This window comes from Elgaria multicarinata, chromosome 2 (genome assembly GCF_023053635.1).
Source record: "Elgaria multicarinata webbii isolate HBS135686 ecotype San Diego chromosome 2, rElgMul1.1.pri, whole genome shotgun sequence".
Taxonomy (NCBI): Eukaryota; Metazoa; Chordata; class Lepidosauria; order Squamata; family Anguidae; genus Elgaria; species Elgaria multicarinata.
The window spans coordinates 87,790,561-87,815,360 of record NC_086172.1 but is presented as its reverse complement, the minus strand read 5'-3'; the positions used below and the strand labels follow the sequence as shown (position 1 = coordinate 87,815,360).

General features: G+C 41.8%; 1 protein-coding gene across 1 annotated transcript in view; it reads right to left on the bottom strand.

The window, feature by feature from the left end:
- MUC2 (mucin 2, oligomeric mucus/gel-forming) overlaps positions 1-8,977 on the bottom strand; it is an 87,298-nt gene extending 78,321 nt beyond the window's left edge. The window contains exons 1-7 of the mRNA XM_063118406.1: positions 8,908-8,977; positions 7,774-8,038; positions 4,513-4,627; positions 3,677-3,767; positions 2,129-2,238; positions 1,029-1,245; positions 247-372 (exon numbers count right to left, since the gene is read on the bottom strand). Coding sequence (XP_062974476.1) covers positions 247-372; positions 1,029-1,245; positions 2,129-2,238; positions 3,677-3,767; positions 4,513-4,627; positions 7,774-8,038; positions 8,908-8,977 — 994 coding nt within the window. The remainder of the gene's footprint in view (positions 1-246; positions 373-1,028; positions 1,246-2,128; positions 2,239-3,676; positions 3,768-4,512; positions 4,628-7,773; positions 8,039-8,907) is intronic.
- Between the last annotated feature and the right edge of the window lie 15,823 nt (positions 8,978-24,800).

Sequence of the window (24,800 nt, the reverse complement as noted above, 5' to 3'; positions counted from 1 at the left end):
GCCACATATTCCATAGTCTCAGGCTCAGCCCAGAAAAAGCAGGCCCAAAGTGGAGGGCTCTATCCCGAGGCAAGGGTTAGGGTTAGGTCATGTGGACGCACAGGGACGATCCCAGGGTTCGCCCCGTGATAAAGCCCAGTCTAGCTAAGGCCTTAGTCATGGCCATCCAGCTAAGGAGGGATTTGAACTTGAGTTTCCATATCTAAGCCCATTGTTATATCCTCTATGCCACACTGAAACTGTTACCTTCAGGACAAAAACAGCCATCCATATAATGCTCTTCACATAGTTTGCTGATCTCCAGGTGTGAACAGGTGTCCATACATGGTGAAGCACTTTCCAAGTATACCATATTTCCAGGACATGATTCAGCTGAAATAATTAAAGAAGCAGGACTGATTAGGAAATGTTATCTATATCTCATGGGCAAGCACTATTGGGAAAAACAATGGAATTACACTAATTGGGAACTTGGTCTAATATAATTCAAAGCATTGTTTACTTTAATAGAGAGTAGATTGAACAGTTTTGGTTTGGGAATAGGGTTTTTTTCTAATGAATTTTCAGGTTTTCAGTGATATTTAACAGATGTTTGGACAAAAGTTCAAAAGGATCAAATGTGTGTGGTGTGCGCACACACAAGGAAGAGAGAGGGAGGGAGGGAGAGATGTTGTTGCCTTGCTGTGCTGAATATGTTTAACATAATATATGCTAAAATATGCAATTACAGTTCAATCCAAAAAAGGACAATGCAAACAACTGAAAGCATAATTCTCATTAGTTTAAATGGGATTTAAGCATACAACTTCCTTAGTTTTATTTTCTTGTTTTCAGTTCTCTTTGATTCTTAAGCAGAAAGCAATAATCCAAAGTTTGCTTTCATTAAAATCAATGGGGAAACTCGCATTACAACAAAACAGGATGAGTTCCCAAGACTTACTCTAATGCTGCCTGAAAACTGGCCCAAACTCCCCCTCCTTTGTTATACATTGCTGATTGCATCTTATATGAGCCAGTTAGTGACTTACGGCACAGTTGGGCTGTCCTCCAATTCTGAGGCTTGCCACCAGCATGGGAGCACTGGCGCGAAAACTCCGAGATGGTGCTGCAGAGGCAGAAGGAGTCCTCAGTGGGCTGACAAGCACATCTGTCCTGCATGCAAGCTTGAATATACTGTTCCAGATTAAGGCGGGATTGACAGTCCGCAAAAGCTGGAGAAGTCAGCAGCTTCTCACACTCTTCACGCTAGAAAGAGAAAGGAGTTGAATCCCAGAGGTCTCTCAAGCCCTGGGTGCTGCTTGTTTGCTTTCCAAAGCAGCCACAGAAGCCACACTAACAAATACAGATGATTAAAATAGCACACCTAAATAGTGGATTCAAGTTTCTGAAATATAATATATGAGCTACTGTTTGCAATAAAAACTGCTAGAGCTCAGGCACAGCCTCTGGGAAGTAGTTGCTCTGAAGTGGCATCAGCTACATATGGGTTTAGTTCCTTAACATTAAAAACATAACACTGGTAAATATTGTCATGATATCTAGGCTACAGATAATTTATGGTGCTATTGACCCCAGCATGATTGAATCTAAGGCAGGGGTGGACAGAAGGTAGGTGTTTTGAACTTCACTTTCAGCAGTCTTGATTATTGGCTATGGTGGCAGGGGCATATGAGAGATGAAGTCCAAAACTTCATCCCTGATAAATGGACACCATTTGTCTTGAAGGTCAGTAGATCCATTTAGATCAGCATCCTCCAATCTGGTACTTTCCAGATATTTTGCACTATAACTCCCAGGGATAATGGGTGTTGTAGTCCAAAAACATCTGAAGGCCACCAGATTGAGGAAGGCTGATGTAAATACATGATACATACACAAAGCCTGCTTGGTTTCCCACCACTCTGCAAAGCACAAAGGAAGTGCCACGCTTTGCACAGAAACCTGAGTCCACACAGAGCCAACCCGTCTTACTTTCATGTCCTCTGACTTCCAATTTCACACCAAGGAATGAATTGGATGCATCATGAAGCTCATAAGTGGTTGCACAACTCATTCACACTTGCTATTCCCCCAAATGAGACTGATCTCTCCGTTTCTGGGGTGTACTGTTCAGGATGTTGAGACTTACATGCAGGTTGCAGGATTTGACAGTCTGTGCCTCATCAGGGTCTTCACATACTGTTTGGGGGTTGTTAATCTTCTGGAGGTTTCCAAATATGATTGGGTTGTATTTCAGTCCTGTGAGAAAGAGTGAGCAGCATCTTTAGAAGCACCAAGCACATATTTAAACAAATAAGTATCCAAATAGTAATGGTCTTCATTTTTAGCTTATGATTCCTGGCAGCTTGGTGACTGAAAAGAGCAGTTAATAATGAAAATGATGGATTGCAAGGTTTTTAATGCTATACTTTGGGAAATGAATAGAAGGGAGATGATCTAGAGGACTGAAGAGAAAAACCATGCCGTGTTAGTCTACAAACTTAGAATATACACCACCCAAATTTGCTCTCACAATCACTAACAAGGATTAGAACCACCACTCCACATTGCATGGTACATTCACTTACTACAAACTGAAACCCTTTACGGTGCAATGATCCTATGAAGATAGTCAGCACCCTCTGAACCTCGAGGCTGCCACATATCCAATGTAGGGTGGCTGGAGCATGAGGATGATCTTCGCCTCCGCTCTCCATGCCATCCTGCATTTCTGCTAGGTGGTCAATTTTGCCTGGTCTAACAGCAGTGCTTCGGAGGGGAAGGGAAGGAGGCTAGGGCAGCCATGGGAAACATCGTATGGCCAATGCCCCAGTCTCCCCTCATCCCTGCCCCCAGGAAAACACCCCCTTTTCCCATCTCTCTACTCTGTTTCCAAGTGCAGAGATGTAGCCAGAACTACACTGGCTACAAGGGGGAGGGGTGGTGAGCATGGTTTCTGGGATCCAAGGTCAGAGCCCTGATTCCAACCTTGGAGCCCAGAAACTGAACAATCCTATGTCCCTCAGGTGCCATCTGGGGGACATACGTTTGCTCCCTTTAAGGTTTAATTCAAATTACTTTTTTTAAAAAAAAATGTAAATATTTATTGAAGCATGGGAAAGTTTGACCATTTTCTACACTTTGAATCCAGGGTGATGTAAAGAATTCATGAACCTATAGGCTTTAATTAAGATTTATTGGAGGTGATTTGTTTTTGCAGTCTGTAATGTGAGCTCCATTCACCATTCTTGCACTTGTTATCTAGAAGACTATCTGGAAGAATATAAATTGCCCTGACCTAATGAACAAAATACTGCCTTTAAATGATATTGTTGATACTCATCAGATTTATTGTTGCATTTCTATATCGCCCAAATTAAGAATACTTTTGTTATTACAGAATTCATTTCACACTTTTGATCCCATTTCCTAGGTGTATGTGTGTGTGTGTCATCTGCATGTGAATTTCTAACAGCCCAGTACTGTAAACCCTTGCTTGATTGTCATTTCTGAATTTTAAAAAGTTAATATTCTTCAATTGATAATAGGCATTTCTAAAACTTTGTAAACTGCCCAGACAGCTTAGGCTATGGGGCAGTATATAAATGATGATGATGATGATGATGATGATGATGATGATGATGATGATGATAATAATAATAATAATAATAATAATAGTAAGTGTGGTCTGACTTACCATTGGAGATGAATTCATTGTAGATCTGCAGGCCATTATAATCCCCGCAAAGACCACATGTATAGTTTTGAAACTTGCTGTCAAGCTCAACCTAAATAGAAAAAGCAAAATCGGAAAGAACATCTCAACTATTGTATCAAACAACAGTGGACTCAGCACATAAAGCTGTAGGAGCCCTGCCGTCTTTTGTAACTGATCACACTAGGCAGGGCTCCTGCAGCTTTAACTGTTGTGTTGAAGAGGGGATTTCACCAGGTGCTGCATGCATACAAATGACACCTGCTGAAATCCCCTTTTCTATGCAACTGTTAAAGATACAGGAGCCTTGTCCTCCTTTCCAGGTGGTCACCCTGCCCAAATGGCCACGCCCACTTTTCCTGGCTCCAATCCCTTTCCTCTGACTGCTTACAGTTCGGTCATTTCTTGGGTTTGCACAGTTTTCCCCATTCTAAAAAGCTGAAATGCCTCCCCTAATGCTTCGTTACTCGTAGCAGGAGCTTTAAACTAAAATGCGCTGATATTTGGGGTAGATGTTTGGCCCCACCCCTTTTGCCTTCAGCACCACCCAGCACAGGAATACAGCTCCCAAGAGCTTCTCTGAAATTTAATTCAGGCCTTGAGACAAAAAAGGCCCAACTCTGCTGTTATAGGGGGTCATTCCTCAGTTGTTGGAGCAGCCACTAAAAATGCTTCTGTACTCACTCCAGCAGGTACTCTTGGGTGAACCTATCTACTAGAGAGAGACAGAGGTAAGCAATCAGCCTCTTATGTGTCCTGGCCCTGAGCCATTAAGCCTATATCAAAGTATCAAAACAGAAGCTGAAGGCTACACATACCATCAAGGCATCGTTTCTGTTCCATATCAGAACCAGGCCCACTTTAGAATAGACTTTACTATATTTATCGTCCTTCTCAATCAAAATACCAGGGCGATGGTATGGAGTCCTTGTGCTATAGAAAAGGAAGTTACACAGAGTTTTTGTTAGATTCCATTACAGGCAGCAGCTCAAATGTTAGGGGGTGGGGGAGAAACATTTGTAGAATTTGGTAAGGATTCCATTCTATCTTGTAGGCTTCATATAATACCAACAGCTGTTTTTTTTCAGTATCCCAAATTATTAATATTCTGTTAACAATTGCCAGGTTTCTCTCAGTTTTGGCATTCAAGTTGGAAAGTTCATCTAGGAAAATGATGGTCAGATTTATTTTATTTATTTATTTATTTATTGCATTTATATACTGCCCAATAGCCGAAGCTCCCATGAATTTTACTCGTGAATGTAAGTGGTGCTGTCCCCCTCCTCCTCTATCAGAAACGTTCTAATAAATCTGTATTTTAGATCTTACAGGGCATTTCTACATGAGGTTTTTATCCTATTCATTTACTGAGGCTTCTGCTTCCAGATTCTTTGTGGGATTAAAATCAGCTCCTTTTCATGTACTTTCCCCCCCCCCCACACACACACACACAAAGTTTTTCTTTCTCTGACTTTCTATATGTTTCATTAAACAACACCTAAATGGCACTGTGGTATAGTGGAAATGTGCAACATTAGATTCTCATTCTACCATTTCTATATAATACCAGACTTTCCTCCTGGGGCGGGGGGATGTGATAATAGTTATAAAGCATAGAAGAAGTCCTGGAGGATGAAGATGTCATGGAAAGGACCCACAAATTACTATGAGTGAGCAATCACAAGGGCACCATAAAAGCCTCGTATAGAAGGCTCACAGTGGCCCTTTCTACACCTAAGGATTATCCCAGGAAAATGGAGGGATCATCCCTGCCTGCTCCTGGGATCCCCTGTGTGGATATAGGGCTGGTGTAGACATGCCCAGTGTTACTAATGCTTATTACAGCGAGTTAACTTCGAGATACCTTTTCTATACCACTTCCCCTCTACCTTCCCCATTTACTTACTGAAATGATTATATTGCACCATTTTGCCCATCAGTAGATTAAATGAGAGACCTCCATAGTGTATGCAATAAAAGGCCTCCCAAAATCAGGAAAAAGTGAGAGGATGTCATTTGTATTCAGCTCTGTAGCTACAGAACACATTTGCACCCACTGCAAGTGGTATTAGACATATGTAGATTACAGACTCAATCTGGGATAGGGATTGTGTGCTTTCAAACCCCCTTTAGAACAAATGGGATTGTGAAGCAGGGCACGGGGAATCCTTGGTGGGCTGACCTTCCAGCACACCTCTTGATTTTAACTGAGGAACAGTTTAGGCAGAGTTTTTGCTACCCAATACTGAGGCATATTTCCTGAGCAGGGTCTTACTACAGTTAACTACTGTATAGGTAATTATATAGGTAATACTGTATAAGTAATCGTTGGTTTTACTCATTACAGAGGCTTTATTGCAGATTAAAATGTTAGTCAATCTAAGCATAGTGAAACAGGTCACATTACAGTAAAAGGAAAATATGGACATTCTTTATAAGAAGGAATATATCTTCTTAAGGCCATTACCCAACATTTGGCATGGATTTCAAGTGCGATAATCTGGTGAAGAATGTGCAAATAACAACTTCAAGAAGAAGAAGAAGAAGAAGAAGAAGGAGGAGGAGGAGGAGGATCTAACTCAGGCTTAATCTACACCAAGTAGGATATTGAAAGTGGTATATGGTTTATGTCAATGGGCCCCAACAGTTGTCAGTGCACTTCAATACTGCTAGAAGGCAGTAACATGGCTCCTGCCTTTTATATACTGCTTTCATGGTACAATATCCTGCTTGGTGTAGATTAGGCCTCAGCTATACTAGGGCTGGAAAAATGACTTGAATTTACAAGAGCCAAGTAGAAGCAGTCCATCCATTGGCTAAGGGCACAATCCTACACATGTTTAGACAGAAAATGTCCTACAACTTGACAGCATCTGGGAATTGTAGGACTTTTTCTGTCTAAACATGCATAGGATTACAGCCTTAATGGGTCATTTTCCCACAGCGTTAATGCTCCTAGAGAGCTGCTGTTGGATCCCTCTTGTCTTCCTGCTTCATATTCAGTATGAACTCTCCTTGTTTGTACTCAGTATGAACTCTCCTTGTTCATACTCAGTATGAACTCTTGTACTGCCCATCGAACTGTAAAACAGAATCTCTTAACTGCATCTGAGTATGTGCTCACTGTGTATGGTGAAAAATGGGGGAGCCAAGGCATACAGAGTCAAGGCAATGACCAAAATGCCCCAGTGTCTCAATGGAGAACCAATGTGGTTGAGTGATGGACTTGGATCTATAGGCACAGAAATCCCTACATGGCTGTGTTGTGAACGTACAAATAAAGATGGACCAAAAACAAATAAAGGAGGTTTCCCTCTAGGTGGAAGATACCAGAGACAACAACCATGGAAATATAGTAGTATTTTAAAAACCCAAATACCAGGTCCCTGTATATACATGTTGTATAATATAAATACTGATTTTTCAGTTTTGTACCTTGCTTGGATAACCATTTTCATTGTTGACAATAGTGTTTTGCACCTTTTTGGCTACTGTGCAAGATGGAACAACAACATAGTGCACATTAGTAGTAGTAGTAATGCTAGGGAAATTATTCACAATAATAATGGAATGATATCATTTTCCAACAGATAGAAGATCTGCTGTGTGGTTATCATGCTCTGGTCCAATCAAACATGCCAAAAATAATGTCAGAGGGAGGAGAGACAAAATGCTCCTGAGAAATTATTTGGGCTCTTTTGGCTTCCTTTGAAATTTTTCAGATGTTTTGCCTGAACAAGAATGTTTAAATTCACTTCAAATTTTGCTTTAGCTGAAACCTCATGACAACCTGGGGATATATAAAACTCCTTAAGAAGTGTCATTACTCTTATTAAACCTCATTTTGATTTCCCTTGAGAACTCCAACTTCTCATCAAACCTTGTTTAAAGCAAAATTTCAGTAGTTACGCTATCCAAGATCTTTTGGAAAGATGATTTGGGTTTCTACAGAATGCAATTCCCTCAAACTTATTCTGGTTGATGGAAGTTTTCAGTTCATACAACAATTAATACTACAAGGTTTCTGTGGAAGAACATAAGTTTTCATGCCTTTGAAGCTTATTATCAGAGAAACTTACATTTGGCCATCCACCACAACCATCTTGTGAGAGAGGTAGATTGCAACATCCTTAATTGTGACAAGAACATATTGGATGTCAGGATGTCCTTGGTCATTCAGTTCACGCTGGATATGGACAGAGAACTCTTTGTAGGACTCTCGGCAGTCAGAAACAAAGTTGTAATCACAGACACCAGGAAATTGGTAAAAGTCACCATCAAAAGTTTTGAAGTGGTTGTTCCCCCAGGTACTGCAGACATATTGGTCATGGTTAGGACTTCTTCCTGAAGGGATGAAGAATGAGACAATGTAACCATTAAGTGCAATCATGGAGAATGACACTTACACAATTTAATAAAAAATAAACCATAAAATTCATTGAGGCTCTGAAGGTAAAGAAGTCACCAGTATCAAATGGTCTACTGAAATGTTAACATGTCATCGTTTCAATTATTGATTACAACATCTCAAGCAATGTGTAAACTTACACTATGAAAAAGGTGCACAAATATTCCCAACTGCAATTGCAGGAGTAGCAAAGCCATAAAGCCATAAAACATAGGTACCTTTGGAGAGATAGCTTGTGTGCTGGCTATTACTGCAACAATGGTGTAATTTCTGTCACTATGATTTACTTATTTAGCCATCATAGGCCATGAAAAATTGCTTTAGCAAAATTGTTGAAGTTGCTGCCACTCATACAGAATTTTTAAAATATATTTATTAAAAATCAATATAAGTTTCCTCCATCAAATATGCCACAAGATTATCATACATAAATAGGGCCGCTTCCTTTTCCTTTCCAGAGAAAGAATGTTCTGCTCCATTTGCAGATCCTTGACATTGGAACACAAATGGGTACTTCAGAATCAGTATTTTAGTACTGAACGGGCCACCAAGATACTCTGACACAACATCTTTCTCTCCCTACTACAAATACTTTGAGAGGGGATCGTCTTAGTTCACATCATCCAGAATATTTACAGGCAGAGAGAAGGAGAACCCAATGTTCACCATACAAAATACCTTTCATAGCCTTAAAAGTCCTTTTAATTAGCTGCACAATTGGGAGCTTTTACTTGCAGCCCATCACAGCAGCCTCAGGCTTTCCCACTGGACAATTCCACAAGATCTCCTTTTTAAAAAACCTTACCTTTTCTAATTTCAGATGCGTTACAAATGGCCAGCCATAGTATCAAAAGGCTGGCTAACCTTAGCCCCATGGTGGCTAAGAGGGAAGAACAGAAGTCCTTCTGCAGCCTTTCTTTATATAAGACCCATTGATGCAATTCATGCCCTCAAAGGGGAGGAGATGGAAGATGAGGAGAAGGAGGGGGCAGAAGGGTGCAATGTTTGTTTTAGAAAGTAAACAAAGCTGAAATTTTCATTATAATACCTGTAATCTAGCATTCAGGAAATAGACTAATATTGATTCAGTTATCATGCAATTGTCTTTTTTATTGCCATTTTACATCTCCCAAAGGGTCCCTTCAAACACACGCAATGTTAATTTATAGCATCTCTTAGTTGTTGAAAGTAGCTGAACAATGTTGGAGTATCTTAATTTCAATATAGCTTGTAATTCTCACAACCTTTTCCTAATTGCTTAGGACTGTTTGCTGTCCCTGAAGACCCAAGACTGACCCTTTTGAATAAGACTAATAATTATCCATTGCCCTTATTAGATACTGAAATTATTTACTGGTCAGATCCAAATATCGTGCTAGTTCCATTCACTTAAGGAGAGGTTAAACTAGTGTGACTCAAGTGCACCCTTGTCACATGGCAAGTCTCTTCTGAAACAAACAAGACTGCCGTGTGGCTCCCATTCCCACCAGCTTTCACACGTGCTGGCAAACTGACACAGGACACCCAATCAGTGAGAGTTCTTTTAATCAGGGAAATGTCATGGTGAAAAGCTTAATGGTTACACACTTCCAAAAACACTTATCATAGAATCATAGAATAGTAGAGTTGGAAGGGGCCCATAGGACCATCGAGTCCAACCCCCTGCTCAATGCAGGAATCCACCTTAAAGCTGATTGATGGTCAGAAAGCTTTAGGCTCCAAGATATTGTCCCCAAAATGGGTTCTAAACCTGAACAAGGGCGGGGGAAAGGTTCTTGATACGCTCCCTTAGGCAATCACAATGGGGGATTCTTGAAAGGCTCAGCAAACTATCCCAAGGGAGCTAGTCCAAAAGCAAGCACACGTTGGTAACTCAGGGAACATGGCCAAAGCCTAAACAAGATCACGGGATGGGTAACAATCTCAGGCACAAGAACTCCCATGCATGTACTTTAGCACCAGGAACTCCCTGCCACCTGAGTCTGGCAGAGGAAAAATCCAACAGTCAATCCCAGCCTGCCATAAACTGAGCTGACCATAAACATGCAATCCACAGCAAATGTGAGCTCAAGTCTATAAAATTCTTCACAGTAGTTTTCATGACACAGTCCTTAGAAATCCAAAGTCCAAATAGAAGAGAGTCTATGTGCAGAGTGCTTTCAAAGTTCCCAAATGATGATGGATCCAAACAGGGAGGGACTTTGGGCCATGAGTTGGAAGATGATCTTAGCAAAGGCTCATGGCCCGAAATCCTGGTTTTGAAGAAGTGGAGGCTCTCAGGACCCCTCTGTGAACTTGTGAAAGGGTGCAAGGTAAGACTGCAGTTCCCAGGGAATGGAAGGAGCCAATAGCACTCAAAATATTCTTCCCAACTGTCTGAAATTTATCTCAGGGATCCCAGTGGATAACAACTTGGCTGAATCACCTATGTATAGAAGCTTCCTCACTTTTCCATATATGCTCTATGTACTTCAGTTGTCTTGGCCTACTTAAACTACTTAAGCCATGCTACAGTGCATATTGCAAAGTTATATTGTAAGTACGCATATGAACTTTATCTTTTGTAAAATCCTGTAGCACAAATAGGACCAGCTCTTCAGCCAATTGATAACATTTGAAGAGTTGGTCATGAGCAGTTTACTAATTTCCACCCCCATGCCACTTCCCCTATCATCTTTTCAACTCCTCACAGTTTACTTTCCTTCATATCGTTCAGATTACAGGTAATTAGAACATGTGAAGCTTTCTTAAAAGACCACAAAACCTGAATGTTTACTGCAGGAAACTCAGTAGCCTGTGACATTACAGGAATAAATTAATGTGGGTGGGAAATTATATAATTCGGAGAGGGGGGAAAGAGAAAGACTGTAACCATCATATTTTGAAGACTTCTCCCAAATGGTGGGACAAATGTCATAATCTTAAACGATGCTGTTATATGGCAACCATGGGTAGTCCGTTCGTTTGCTTAGGATTCCACAGCATGTCTAAGTATAAACTTCCTCAGGACATCAGGCAATGTAAACCGCTCAGAGAGCTTCGGCTATTGGGCGGTATAGAAATGCAATAAATAAATAAGATAAGATAAGATAAGATAATCTCATTATAGAAATAGAATTGATCTGGTTAAATGTGAACTGAAGCAGAGGTAACAAGTTGGCTCATCATCAGATGTATCATTGAAATGGATAGAGCTACCCAGTGCTTTTCTGTATATGCCACTGCTGAGTCTGCTGCTGTTCAAAATACACATAAGTAAATTGGGCATAAAACATTCTTATCAAATTCACCAGGGACACAGAACTGGGAATACAAAAAATGACAACAAGCCCTAAGCTTAAAAAACACACCACATTATCTAAACCAATTGGTTAGATTCTTCAAGAAAATCAAATGCAACAAGAGCAATGTAGTAGATTACACAGAAGAAAGAACAAAATCCAAAGGGATAGAATAGAGAATAATAAATTAAACAGTAGAATTTCTGAGAACAGTTGAGTTGTCCCCTAGATAATAAATTAAATTATCAGTTAAGGCTGTTGCACAAAAACTCATTGCCATTTTTAAATTGTATCATTTCAACTATTCAAGAAAGTGGAAATGTCACTGTTCTTATCACTTTTCTGGAGTTTGGTTTCTGTTTCAGTGTTGGGTAATCACTATTTGAAGAAGGGTGTGAACAACTGGGAATGGGTGCAATGTACCATACGTCACAAGCAGGGAGTGGAAGTGCCATAGCAATGTGTTTAAAAAATAAAAACAGTCAAACTATACTGCAGGAGATGATCCCATCACCACCATACGTGGGAGATTCTTTTTGTCCTAATAGCAGATTCATGAACAAAGCCCATCCACTGAGTCAAAATTTGGGGAAAGGGGGTGGAGGGGAGGGACAAATACAAAACTCCACCTCAACCAACAAACTCAATGCTGCAGGGGGAAGTTGTTGTTGGTAGTGGTGGTGGTGGTTTTATATGAAGATCATATGAAGAAACCCTTTTAAAACTCCAATAGGCCACATCTGACAGAAGAATAATTTTTTGCAAGACATCCTGCCTTTATATTGATCCAGTTCTGTCTTGAATCTTTCCCAATGAGGCTCGTTCTGTGTTCCTTCAATTGCTGTAGTGAGATTAGCACTAGAATGTTACGTTTAAGGTGGATTCCTGCATTGAGCAGGGGGTTGGACTCGGTTTATTTATTTATTCATTTTTATTTATTATATTTTTATACCGCCCAATAGCCGAAGCTCTCTGGGCGGTTCACAAAAATGAAAGCCATAATAAAACAACCAACAGTCTAAAAACACAAATACAAAATACAGTATAAAAAGCACAACCAGGATAAAACCACACAGCAGAAATTGATATAAGGTTAAAATACAGAATTAGAACAGTAAAATTTAAATTTAAGTTAAAATTAAGTGTTAAAATACTGAGAGAATAAATAGGTCTTCAGCTGGCAACGAAAGGAGTACAGTGTAGGCACCAGGCGGACCTCTCTGGGGAGCTCATTCCACAGCCGGGGTGCCACAGCGGAGAAAGCCCTCCTCCTAGTAGCCACCAGCCTCACTTCCTTTGGCAGGGGCTCATGGGAAAGGGCCCCTGTGGATGATCTTAAGGTCCGGGCAGGTACATATGGGAGGAGGCATTCCTTCAAATAACCTGGCCCCAAACCGTTTAAGGCTTTGAATGTCAATACCAGCACTTTGTATCGGGCCCGGACCTGGACTGGCAGCCAATGAAGTTGTAAAAGGACTGGCATAATGTGGTCTCGCCGGCCAGTCCCTGTTAGTAAATGGGCTGCCCTGTTTTGTACCACCTGAAGTTTCAGGACCGTTTTCAAAGGCAGCCCCACGTATAACGCATTGCAGTAATCCAAACGAGAGGTTATCAGAGCATGGATAACTGTAGCTAGGCTATCTCTGTCCAGATAAGGCCGTAGTTGGTATATCAAACTAAGCTGATAAAAGGTGCTCTTTGCCACTGAGTTCACGTGTGCCTCAAGTGACAGTTCTGGATCCAACAGCACCCTTTATAGACCCTTTCCAACTCTACTATTCTATGATTCTATGATTTCTGATAAAGGTTTCTTTTGGTTTCCAATTTGTAGCCATATATTTCAGCTTTGAATTCTTTGTTATTGTAAAAACTGTCCTGAAGGGAAGGAATCTTCTTTTTGGGGTTTCCAACTGAAATCACTTTAAGCTAACCACCTTTAAGCTATCTTGATTGGGCATGGGACTATCAGGGATATTGGTACAGGGTGTCATGTCCTGGGGCATGTTCACACAGACATGTACATCACTTGATTTCTCATCAAATGTTTATTCAACACAGGATGCCTCATAGTTAAATTCTTTCTGTCTGTGTTTTACAGATTGCCAGATGACTTTATTTATTTATTTATTTATTTATTTATTTACATTTATATACCGCTCCACAGCCGAAGCTCTCTGGGTGGTTTACAACAATTAAAAATAGTAAACATTAAAAGTATACAAAAATTAAAAAAACATAAAAACAGTATGACTTTCGGTCTATCTTCTGCTCATTGATGGAATCAGATTTTGTTTTAGTAGAATTTTGTTCTACTTGCACTGATACGCTTTAGTGCTAATGCAAATTAGCAACAAACAAAAAAACCAAAAGTGAAAATCTGGACCACATGTCCATAAAACCCACGTAACTCAGAAAAAGCCATTCCACTGCAAAATCCGCAGGTTGGTTTCATAAACTCATTTTAATCGGTTATGTATTTCTCTGATAGCCCTTCTCACAGATGAGCATCTCCACTGAGAGGAATTGTATTTGAGATTATATGAGAAGGCTGTCTGTGATAGCAAATTATCACTTACTACGGCCATGACCAAGTGGTGATGGTGCATGTATGAAATAACCTTTGAGATAGGAGGCTGGATTGTGTTGTTGTGTCTGCCTAACAAATGACCATTTCATGTGTTAGGCAGAGCGCAGGTTAGTAGCTCAGGATGGGTGGGTGTTGATAAAGGCTGTGTACGGACCCTGCCCCAACCTGTTTCAGAGGCCAATTTGGATCTTCGGATTTGACCCGATCTGCTTTGGACTGATTCAAACCCAATCTGATCTGTTTCAGACTCCAGATCCAAAGCAAGATTCGGAAAACTGAATCATTCGGATTTAACATTTTCCCATTGACTTGCATTGGAAAACAGAAACAGCCACATTTTTTTTCAGTTTTTATGGTACATGAAATCTGGAGACCTGGCAGCCCCTATGGAGATGATTGAACCTGCCACATGTCAGGCATTTAGGTCCAGTGATTTATGTGCTAGCCATAGGTAAAATTTGCTTTATTCCAGAAAATCTGCCAACACAGAGGGCTATTTTTTGTGCTTCTACATAAGTACAAGGATTTGGGGGAGGGGGTGGTAGTCCTATAGAGGTGTCAGAACTTGTCAATTTTCAGACAGGTCCAGTGGCTTTTGTGACAGCCATGCATAAAGTTTCCTTTTCTCAAAAACTAAAACAGAAGATAAAAAAGCCACACAGGGGATTAGAGATCCTAATCAGAAGATGTTTAAGGTGACAATTAGGAGGTCACTATCCCTAATCTCTGGTGAAGGTTTATTTGAAGTGCAAAATCACCCCCCTCCCCTTGCACTTTCCTTTTGCTTGCTATTCAGCTTCCCTGGATGACCGGAGGCTCTTCTCATTAAGGGAAGAAAAAGTTAAGCCCCTAAAAGCTAAACTGCAATACACATCACCTGGGAGTAAGGCACATTGAACTCAGTGAAGTTTATTGCACTGCTCTACTTTCTCTACTCCATATAATGTGATAATCCTCTCCCTTATTTGCCTTTCTTCTATATTAAATAGCCCAAACATTGAAGCCTTTCCTTATAGAGGAGTCATTCCAGCGCCCTGGTAAGATGGAGCAATTTTTTTAAAAATGCATATAGCCCAGCTTGACCATATTCTTCTTATTGTCATTTCATGTACACAAAGGAAAACAAGCAACAGGCTTTTGCCACAGGTAAAAGTTTCCCAGTGTTTCTATATTATTATTATTATTATTATTATTATTATTATTATTATTAGCCATCTTACAGGGTGCTAAGTCATAGCTACCAGCAGTACCAGCCAGCCACCACTCAGGTGGGCATGTTCAAGGCTGGCACCATCCCCCTGGCCGTGGAGAAACTGTGCAGTATAGCATGGACAGCAGATGCTGGCAGAGGGGGAGGTGACAGCAGCAAGGATGGCACACACGGGCACTGTGCATGGGGCAGGCAGAGAGAGAGAGAGAGACATTCAAGGCTGGCACAGTCCCCCTGTGTAGTGTTTTGCCCCACAGTATATATTGGACAGAGTATGCACTGCTTTGGCCACACACTGTATGCTTGTGCACACAAGACATATGCTAAGGTGGGACATGGGAGAGGGCTTTCTCTGTTGTGGCGCCCCAGCTGTGGAAGCCCGACTGGCACCGACCCTGACCTCATTTCAGTGCCAAGTTAAAATATGGCTTTATAACAAAGCCTTTGATGGCTAAATTCACCAAGGCCACACATAGTTTTAACTGTTTTAATTGTTTCTACTGCTTTTAAATTCTATACTGGGCAAGATCTACACTACTACTTTAAAACGGTTTATATCAGTAGTGACAACTGTTGGGGCCCAGGACACATGCCTAGAGATGTGAAGGCCCAGAAAAAAACAGAAAAATTCAGGGGGAAAACTGGTTTCCCCCCGGTTTTTTCCAAAGCCTCTTTCAGTTTTTTTCCGAAAAAAAGGAAAAAGGAAAAAAATGAAGAAAAAACAGATTACGGGATGTTTTATTTTAGCATGATGAATAAAATGTTTAAGACAAAAAGTTCAGATATTTACTTCTCCAAATGACTTCTAAAAACTGTACAGTATGAGATTATTACAATGTCTGTGCACCAAGGACATGCAAGTCCGAGGTTGCAAACTGAGACCACAACTATCAAATGCAAAAGCAAGATGCATTTCTGCCTCTAGGGGGCACTGCCATTGAAGCAGAGACTGAAACTTAATAGCGATAGCTATAGGTCAGGAAATGAGTCTGATTAAATTCATGCATATTCATTGAATCTTGGTTCCCCCATTTTTCTCAGATCTTTTTATGGGAATGGGTGCTTTATGTCTTGACACTGGAGGACAAGCGGAAACATAATTTTCTTTGTTACTAATGTTGGTTTCTTCTGTTGTCGTTTTAAATTGATTTTTTGCCTGCTCCTCATAAACTGGCAAAACCAAAGAAGTTCCTAACAGTTCAGTAGCTTGTAGCTCCATTTGTTACCAAAAAAAGTAAAAAAGTAAATTAAATTTGTAACAATTGTTTGAATACACTGTACTTTTAATATATGAAATGTAATAATTTTATGCTAAACTAACTTAGACATAATTACATTTTATGTTACTAAAGTAACGAAGTGACTTTCAATCTGTAAAAAGTGCTAATATTGCATTATTTCAATTTTTCAAAAAATAAATAAAAAAACTGGGAAAAAACGGGTTTTTTTCATGGCTTCAAAATTTCTGGAAATTTTACATCTCTACACACTCCATATACAGTTTTCAAACCGTTTTCAAAGTGTCATATTGGTGCAGAACTGGCCCAGGTTTTAGCTTGATTAATTGTTTAATTTGTTTTTAGCTGTGTATATTCCTTGTTTTATACTATTTGTATGATTTGATCTGTACGCCGCCCTGAGAACCCAGTGATATAGGGCGGGATACAGTTGTCTCAATAAATAAATAAATAAATAAATAAACTGTATCCTGCACTCACACTCACACACACGACCAAAAGAAAAGCAGAAAAAAAAAACTACCTACACAACCTAAGGGGTGAGGATGGTGGTAGAATAGCAATAACTATCTACCTAAAACCTAACAGAAGAGGAAAGTGGTTTTTTTGTGGGGGAGGGTTTGTTTTGTTTTTTATAAGAATATAGATGAACAGTTAAAAATGAGAAGGGAAGGAATAGCTGAGAAGGGTGGAGGGAAAGCAAAGAAGAAGCATGAAACAAAGCAAGGGAACAAACTGAAGCCTAACAATTAGAAGGGGGGGGGTTTAAAGTGGAAGGAACAATCAAGAAAAGCTGCACTCCCACAATCCAATAATAAAGAGCTCTTCTCCTTCTTCCAACTCTGTCTCTTGCTGGGAAATGAAAGCAGAATCTCCTGTTACATTCAACCCTTCCACTACCACTGTGATTGGAGACTGCTGGTTGTTGTTGTTTTTAAAAAAATATTATTATTATTGCATTTATTTCCCGACTTTTTTCTTCCAAGGAACCCAAGGCAGCATACATAATCCTCTTCTTCCCCTCCATTTTATCCTCACAACAACCCAGTGAGGTGGGTTGGGCTGAGAGTGTGTGACTGGCCCAAAGTCACCCAGTGGGTTTCCATGGCTGAGTGGGGACTAGAACCCGGATCTCCTGACTCCCAGTCCAACACTTTAGCCACTACACCACATTGGCTCACACTGGCTCTAATGTTCCACCCTATCGGCACCTACAGATGTCACTTGCCAAGGCTCAGTTCCCCCTCCCAACTCCTCCAACTCCTCCTCTCCCCCTCCCTTATATTCAGCAAATTGTTACATTTCCCAGACAGGCTGCCTGACCTTCAGAATTGTCCAGATTGGTCCAAAATGACCTGAAGCGATTCAGATTGTTCTGGCAGTCTTTGGGCCAAACTTGATCTGATTTGGATCTGGACCGATTTGGTCCATATCACCCTGCTTCAGTTCAGAATTTGGATCACGAACTGAAGCGGTGCACAGCCCTAGTGATGATTGCTCAACAGGAGCTAAGCTTAGGAAATAATTGGGAATCTCTCCGTGTGAAGAGAGGAGCAGGAAGATGTCAGGTGTATGAATATAAGCATTTATGAAGAAGAAGCAGTTTAGCAGTTTGGATGAGAAAAAGAGCAATATGAGCTGGGTGAAGGCACCTCGGAGTTGTAGAGTCTCTCTCTGGGGATCTAGGGATGGGTAAAATTGCCTTTGCAGCGCTCAGCTACTACCACAATTGCACATTTCCCCCTTCCATGCTAATGGCAGCCGCCATTGGTGCAGAAGGAGGAAACGCCCACCACTAAAGCAACAGGGGGGGAAAGGACAAAGGGTGCCCAGGTCACGGCGAAAGTGAGTTCCACCTGGACCTGTGCCCCCTTTGTCCTCAAAGCAGCAATGGGATGAAAATCTGTCTGGCGCATCCCTCGGGGCCCTGGAAGGCTGGACTTGGGGGTGTCCGCTGCCCTCATGGGCCCTGGCAGATTTTCATCCCATCACTAGTTAGGCATGATGCCCTGATACTCTGCGTTGATACTCAGGTAGATCCCACCTGGGGTCAGATCTGTGAAATGAACTCAGGATTAGATATCCTGAACATGCCCACAGGCCTCCACAAACATTGCTGCGAATCATGTGAAGTAATAATAAAGAAGTGGGTACTTTGGGACATGTGCAGAGAATTCTGTCCTCACTACTAAGAGGGGGGTAGGTGATGTATGTGTGGGAATTTGCTATCCCAAAATAGGGACGGTGACCACTCTGGCACCTTTTAGGTGATTGGCATAGCCAGAGCTCCTGCTCCTCTTGAGTTTCACGGCTCACATGTCTGGCTATGGTATGCCTTTGGAGATCCTCCTGCCTCATCTACTCAGGGTTTTACGGCTCTGCATGGGGATGACGTGTGGTGGTTTCCCCACACTCTCAAAGTGTCGTATAAGGAAGGGGCTGGGTTACCCGACTCCTGGCTTAAGAGAGTGGCTCACCCTTAAACCAGGCAAGTAGCCTGAGATTAGTACATATTGATTCCCACACTTTTCACATGCAGTTCCAGGGAGGGGTTGAATCTCCTTTGTTGTTAAATAAAGAGGCCCTAGTTTATCCCAAGCTCTGGTGTCTGTGTCTTTATTCCATACTTCCTTCTCCACTCGCAATGCTGCCCTCACTACTAAGAATCCAAAATCGCTGTCACACACCCTCTCTCCTTCCTGTGGCTCTAAAGGAGAGGGGGAATCCCACAGAATTTCCTACTAGCTGGGTGCCAGCTCCCTTCTGGATAAGATTCAACAACCTGGAATTGTTTCCCATTCCTGCTACACTGTTCCACTGGGAAGGGAAACCTCCAAGCACACACCTGTCCTTCCCATGGATCTAGGCACTAGAAATCCTCCCCAATTCCATTGCCTTCTCAAGGACACTTGTGATGTAAAACTCAGACATGGAACCCCAAACCCACCCCCAACCCGCAAAAAACATTATTTTATCTGCCAATGTTCTCTATGGGTGTTGTGGTGGGTGACACCAGTTTTCCTAGCTACATTTGCGGGTTTCCTTTCCATTACTGGCAGGAAAATCTCTTCTGTGCAGAAGTAGTAAACAGAGAAGGGACAATTTGAAACAGGTAATGTATCACCAGGCCCCAGTTAGAGAGCAGCATTTTCACACGCCTCTCCATAAGCCTGTTACTTAGAGGTTTGCACAGATTAATGTTCATTTTGCAGGTGTCCTGTGTTTCCCCCCCCCTTGCTCCTTTTGTCATTAACAATATTGGAAACTCAAGTGGAAAACTTTTGTTGCTTAGCCAGCTGAGCTTCAGCCATACACGTTGTTCTCACCATCGGCTTTATGGGGTATGTTAGACAGGGTGGTGCAAGGAAAGAACTGGATCAGGCATCTCGACCTCCCAGTGAAGGTTGTTAATTGCATAAATGCATTATGCAATTCTGTTGCGTAGCCCCTCAAGGATGATGTCAAAGAGAATTAGGAACAGAATATGTCGCATTTATTGAATTTCCTGTAAATCTCCTGTCAATCGGTATATGAGTGGGCCAACCTGCCTCCATTCTAAGGGGCAAAAGATGAATGTAGCTACTATTTGCTTATTTTTGTTTCACTCCAGATACTGAATGAGTATTGAATGCATTTTGCCTAGGACGACCATATGAAAAGGAGGACAGGGCTCCTGTATCTTTAACAGCTGCATTGAAAAGGGACTTTCAGCAGGTGTCATTTGTATGCATGCAGCACCTGTTGAAATTCCCTCTTCATCACAACAGTTAAAGCTGCAGGAGCTATACTGCAGCTATACTGTGACCAGATTTAAAAGAGGGCAGGGCACCTGCAGCTTTAACTGTTGTGATGAAGAGGAAATTTCACCAGGTTCTCCATATATACAAATGACACCTGCTGAAATTCCCTTTACAATACAACTTTTAATGATACAGGAGCCCTGTCCTCCGTTTCATATGCTCACCCTAATTTTGCCTTATGTCCCAAATACCATGAAATCTCTCCTACTGCAGATTACTATGCCACTGTGTCCATTTCAAAGTTAACTTTCTTTTTTAAAAAAAATACAGGCAAAACCTTTAAGTGTCTTAAGTCTAGAGCGGGAGTGCACAACCTGCAGCCTTGGAGCCATATGAGGTCCTTGGCTACTCTGGTGTGATCCCCCAAATTGGCAGGGCCCCACCCACCTTTTGCCATGGCCTAGCTGATCTCTGGGCTACAGGAGGAGGTGGAGAACTTTGTCCCCTTTCTCCAAGATCACTAGTGGTGGAGAAACAGAAATACCATTGCTGATCTCTGGGGAATGGCGGAGGCTTTTGCCTCCACACACGGAGAGAGCATTCCCCAGATCCCTGAGAGGGGAGAGTGTGTGTGTGTGTGTGTGTGTGTGTGTGTGCGCGCGCGCGCGCACGCGTGTGCACACACACACGAGTGAGTGGCCCCCCAGCGGATACTGAATGTGCCCTGTGACACCAAAAAGGTTCTGCACTCCTGATCTAGACTTTAGCAAAAACTATGATCCCCAGATTCCATGCTGCACCTTCTGCCAGGTGACAGATTTTTGATTTCCCTCCTACAACTACTGCCTTTTGCTATCAATCTTCTTTAGCTATGAAAGATATAAGCAACCTGCCCAATATATCAGCTAGGGACAGCTATAGCCCTATTCAGGGAGACAGTGGCCAGATCTACTCTATACCAAGCAGGATATAATAGGGATGTGCAAAGAGAGTCTTCTCCACTTTGAAATTCAAGCCAGAGCTCCATTGAGGCAATTCTCTGCCTTGCTTTTGGAGTGGCTCCCCTTACTCCACCCCATTGGATTACACATAGGAGTAATTTGGATAACTGCTCTAGTCAATGGAAATTAATCAAATGCTTACAGCTCCCTCACTTTTAAAGATAAAGGTATGAAACTTGGCATGGTGATAGCTCTTAAGGATGGCTTTAGGCATGCTAAGTTTGTAGCAAATCCATTGATGCCTTGATTTTTTAGGGATTTATAATTTCCCCCCTCAAACCATTATCCCCCTTACACAAACAAACAGACACACAAACAGACATTAATCCACCACTGCAAATTTATGGAGGGAGCTTTTATCCTTTACTTTACTTATACAGAGCTCCAGCCTTCTCCAACCTGGTGCCATCCAGATCTATTGCACGGAATGCCCCCCCCCCCCAACACACACACCTGCACTGGAAGCCCAGCCAGCCAGCAGAAGTAATAGTTTAACCTAAATAAAGAGCCTGCCTGTGCCTGACTCAGGTGTAGAAGCTTTCTCACTCACAATGCCAGCCAGCCCAGCAGCACTTTCACACTGTGGAAATGTGGATGATTGACTTCTATGAGACCGAGCTCCTTCTCCCCCAACCCCCAGCCAGAAACATCAGCCAGTTAGTGTTTCCCACTCCCCCAAACACTGTGATTGGAGGAAAACACAGTCACAGACAGCGCCCTGCTTATTCCTAATTGGTTAGCCACAGATGTCAATATCAAAGCTACCCTTCAGCGTGTGTAGACCAGTGCGAACGATCTCACGATCATAAAATCACGAGATCAACCTGGAACAACCCCCTGGTCTAGCTGAGGCCTCAGATACAGAATGCCTGAATAGGAGTTATATGTAGTTAACACAATTTTGCTCTCCTCATTTCCTTTATTATTATTATTATTTATTATTATTTATGTATGTATTTATTTTGGTGTTGTTAATAAGCCTAAATTCCTGGTTAAGTAGACCTGTATGTTCTGATCTGTGGGGGGATTTTAACTAATCACATCTCGTCTCACATTAATGGCTGCATTCTGTTTGCCCAAAAAAGGGGTGGTGGTGGCAGGTCTTTAAGGAATTTGGCTGGTTTTAGATTGAATGCTGGAAGCGTTTGACTCAATGCCCCTGTTCAATCCCCCCTCCCCATTCATGGTGTTATGAATGCTGGGTCACAGTTTTGCAGTTCGACAAGAGAGGATTAAGGGAGCCAGATTGTAGTCTTAAAATTCCTTAATAGGTAGCCGGACAAGTTGCCAGGGTCATCTTTTGTTAGGGAAATTACAAGGAACTGGCCCACAATGACTAGGATATAGATGGACAAGCCATTATTGCAAAGGCACACCTTTCTTCACCTCCACCCTCCTCTACCAAGGATGATGTAAGCAAGATCTTTGTGTGGGAGAAAACAATAGAAGCTGTAGTATTGTGTTAAAGACTGAGTCACAGGAAATTCTTTGGTGGAATTTCTCCATGGCATTTGCTGTCACCATGTCCAATGGAACCGCCATTCTGATTCAAGCCACAGTGTGGGGTGGGCCGCTGTAGCTTTTGTAAGATGTGAACCCAGGTGAGGGTGGGCTGTTGGGGTGCATGACAAGCCACTCAGGACCCATGGGCTGTTTTAGGGTTTCGATGGCTTGTCAAGCATCCCAACAACCCACAGATTCGCATGTAACGACAAGCTATGGCACACCCCTGCCATGGATTGAACTTTCAGAATGGCAGCCACTGCATCAGTGAGAAACCCCACAGGGAAATTCCTCTATGGTGGCTTTTCATTATATGTGAACCTGCCCATAAAGTGAGCTTTGAGCTCTGGTGAACTAAGAGCATCTGGAGATGTAGCAATGCCTCTCTCTGGAGTGCTGCTGTGGGAAGAAGGGACTTATCTCCACCAGTGTTTGCCTTGTATATTTGTAAAGAAACCCAAATATTAGAAAACAGTAAGTATTCAGTGATCCCTGGTCAGCAACAGCACACACACACACACACACACACACATACACGCATACATGCACACATGCACACCCACCCACACCCAATGGAATGGAGAGCACATAAACGATGCCCTATGCTGGAAGGAGAGCACATTATTATTATTATTATTATTATTATTATTATTATTATTATTATTATTTCTTCTAACCCACCTCTCCCTCTGGATCGAGGCAGGGAACAACATTAAATACAATATAATACATAAAACTAGTTAAAAGAGCCTATAAAACCAATACAATATTAAATAACAATCACAACATATTAAAATTCTTAGGTTTAAAATTCATCTGGGTAGGCCTACTGGAAGAGACTATGGCTGTCTTAAAGTTAGAGAGAGTATTAAGGTGACAAATCTCCTTCAGCAGGCCATTCCATAGTCTGGGGGCAGCAGAAGAAAAGTTCCTCTGGGTAACAGTTCTCAGCCTAGTTGTGGCTGACTGAAGTAAATCCTTCCCAGGGGACCTGAGTGTGCAGGGTGGATTGTGTGGGAGAAGGCGATCCCACAGGTAACCTGGACCCAAACCATGTAGGGCTTTCAAGGTAATAACCAACACTTTATACTTCACCCGGACACTAATTGGCAGCCAGTGAAGTAATTTTAAAGTTGGTGTATGTCCTATGCTGTGAAACCCAGGAGGTAGGGAGTTTTTGTATATATGGAGTTGGTCTTGGTCTCAGTGGACAATCTGGAGCAACTGGATAGCCATAGTTTACCAAGTGACTCTCTGAAATGTAAACAGAGGATTAAGGACTCTCCAATAGATCCTGGTGGTGTCACAGATGATAAAGTATTTTATCATGCTCCAGAAAAAATAACCGGAGGGTTTCTCATTGTTTGCTTGTACTATAAACCTTATAGTCTGCCCTGTTCCCAAACTGAACATTTTGGTCAGAACAAATACATTCTTGATAACATTGGTTGAGAGACAGGGTTTGACCAAGAAGTGGTGTAAAAGACAGAGGAAACGAAACGGTGTCATGAAATATTGGTATATTTCACATTAAAAGTTCCTTGCTAAACATATTATTTCTGAAATAAATGGGGAAAAGGTTACTTGATGCCACAGAAGGGGAAATTAATATTAATTTAGAAAACTATTAATTTATGGTTAGCATTTCTATTCCTTTTATTATTATTAGGCACCCTGTATGTAAATGATAAAATAGTTCAGACATCGTGATACACCTCCGCCAAAGGCCAGTGGTGCCATTCCATCGAAAGAGAGCTTCTGTATAAGAGTTTTTGTCTGCATTTTCACCAGAGTTCATCCCCTGTAGCCTTAATTTCACTGTTATTTTCAGGAAGTGATGGGTTACGGTACTCAACCCAGAAGTCTGTGCCGATTGAGGCAGCCAAGTAGATGGTGGAGATAAGGCTGAGCACCCAGGCGATTACCAGAGCAGTGGCAAAACAGTTATCCATCATGGTGTCTCAACTACTCCCATCTTCCTCCCGACTCCATGGCGCCATTTCTGCCACTCTCCCTCAGGAATTGCTCAGCCTGGGGAGGGGAGAGTTGCCTCCGCTCATCCACCCCCCGCTCATCCACCCCCCGCCAAGCCAAATGATAAAATAAGTTAATTATCTCTCCCTGCATGTGTCAAATGT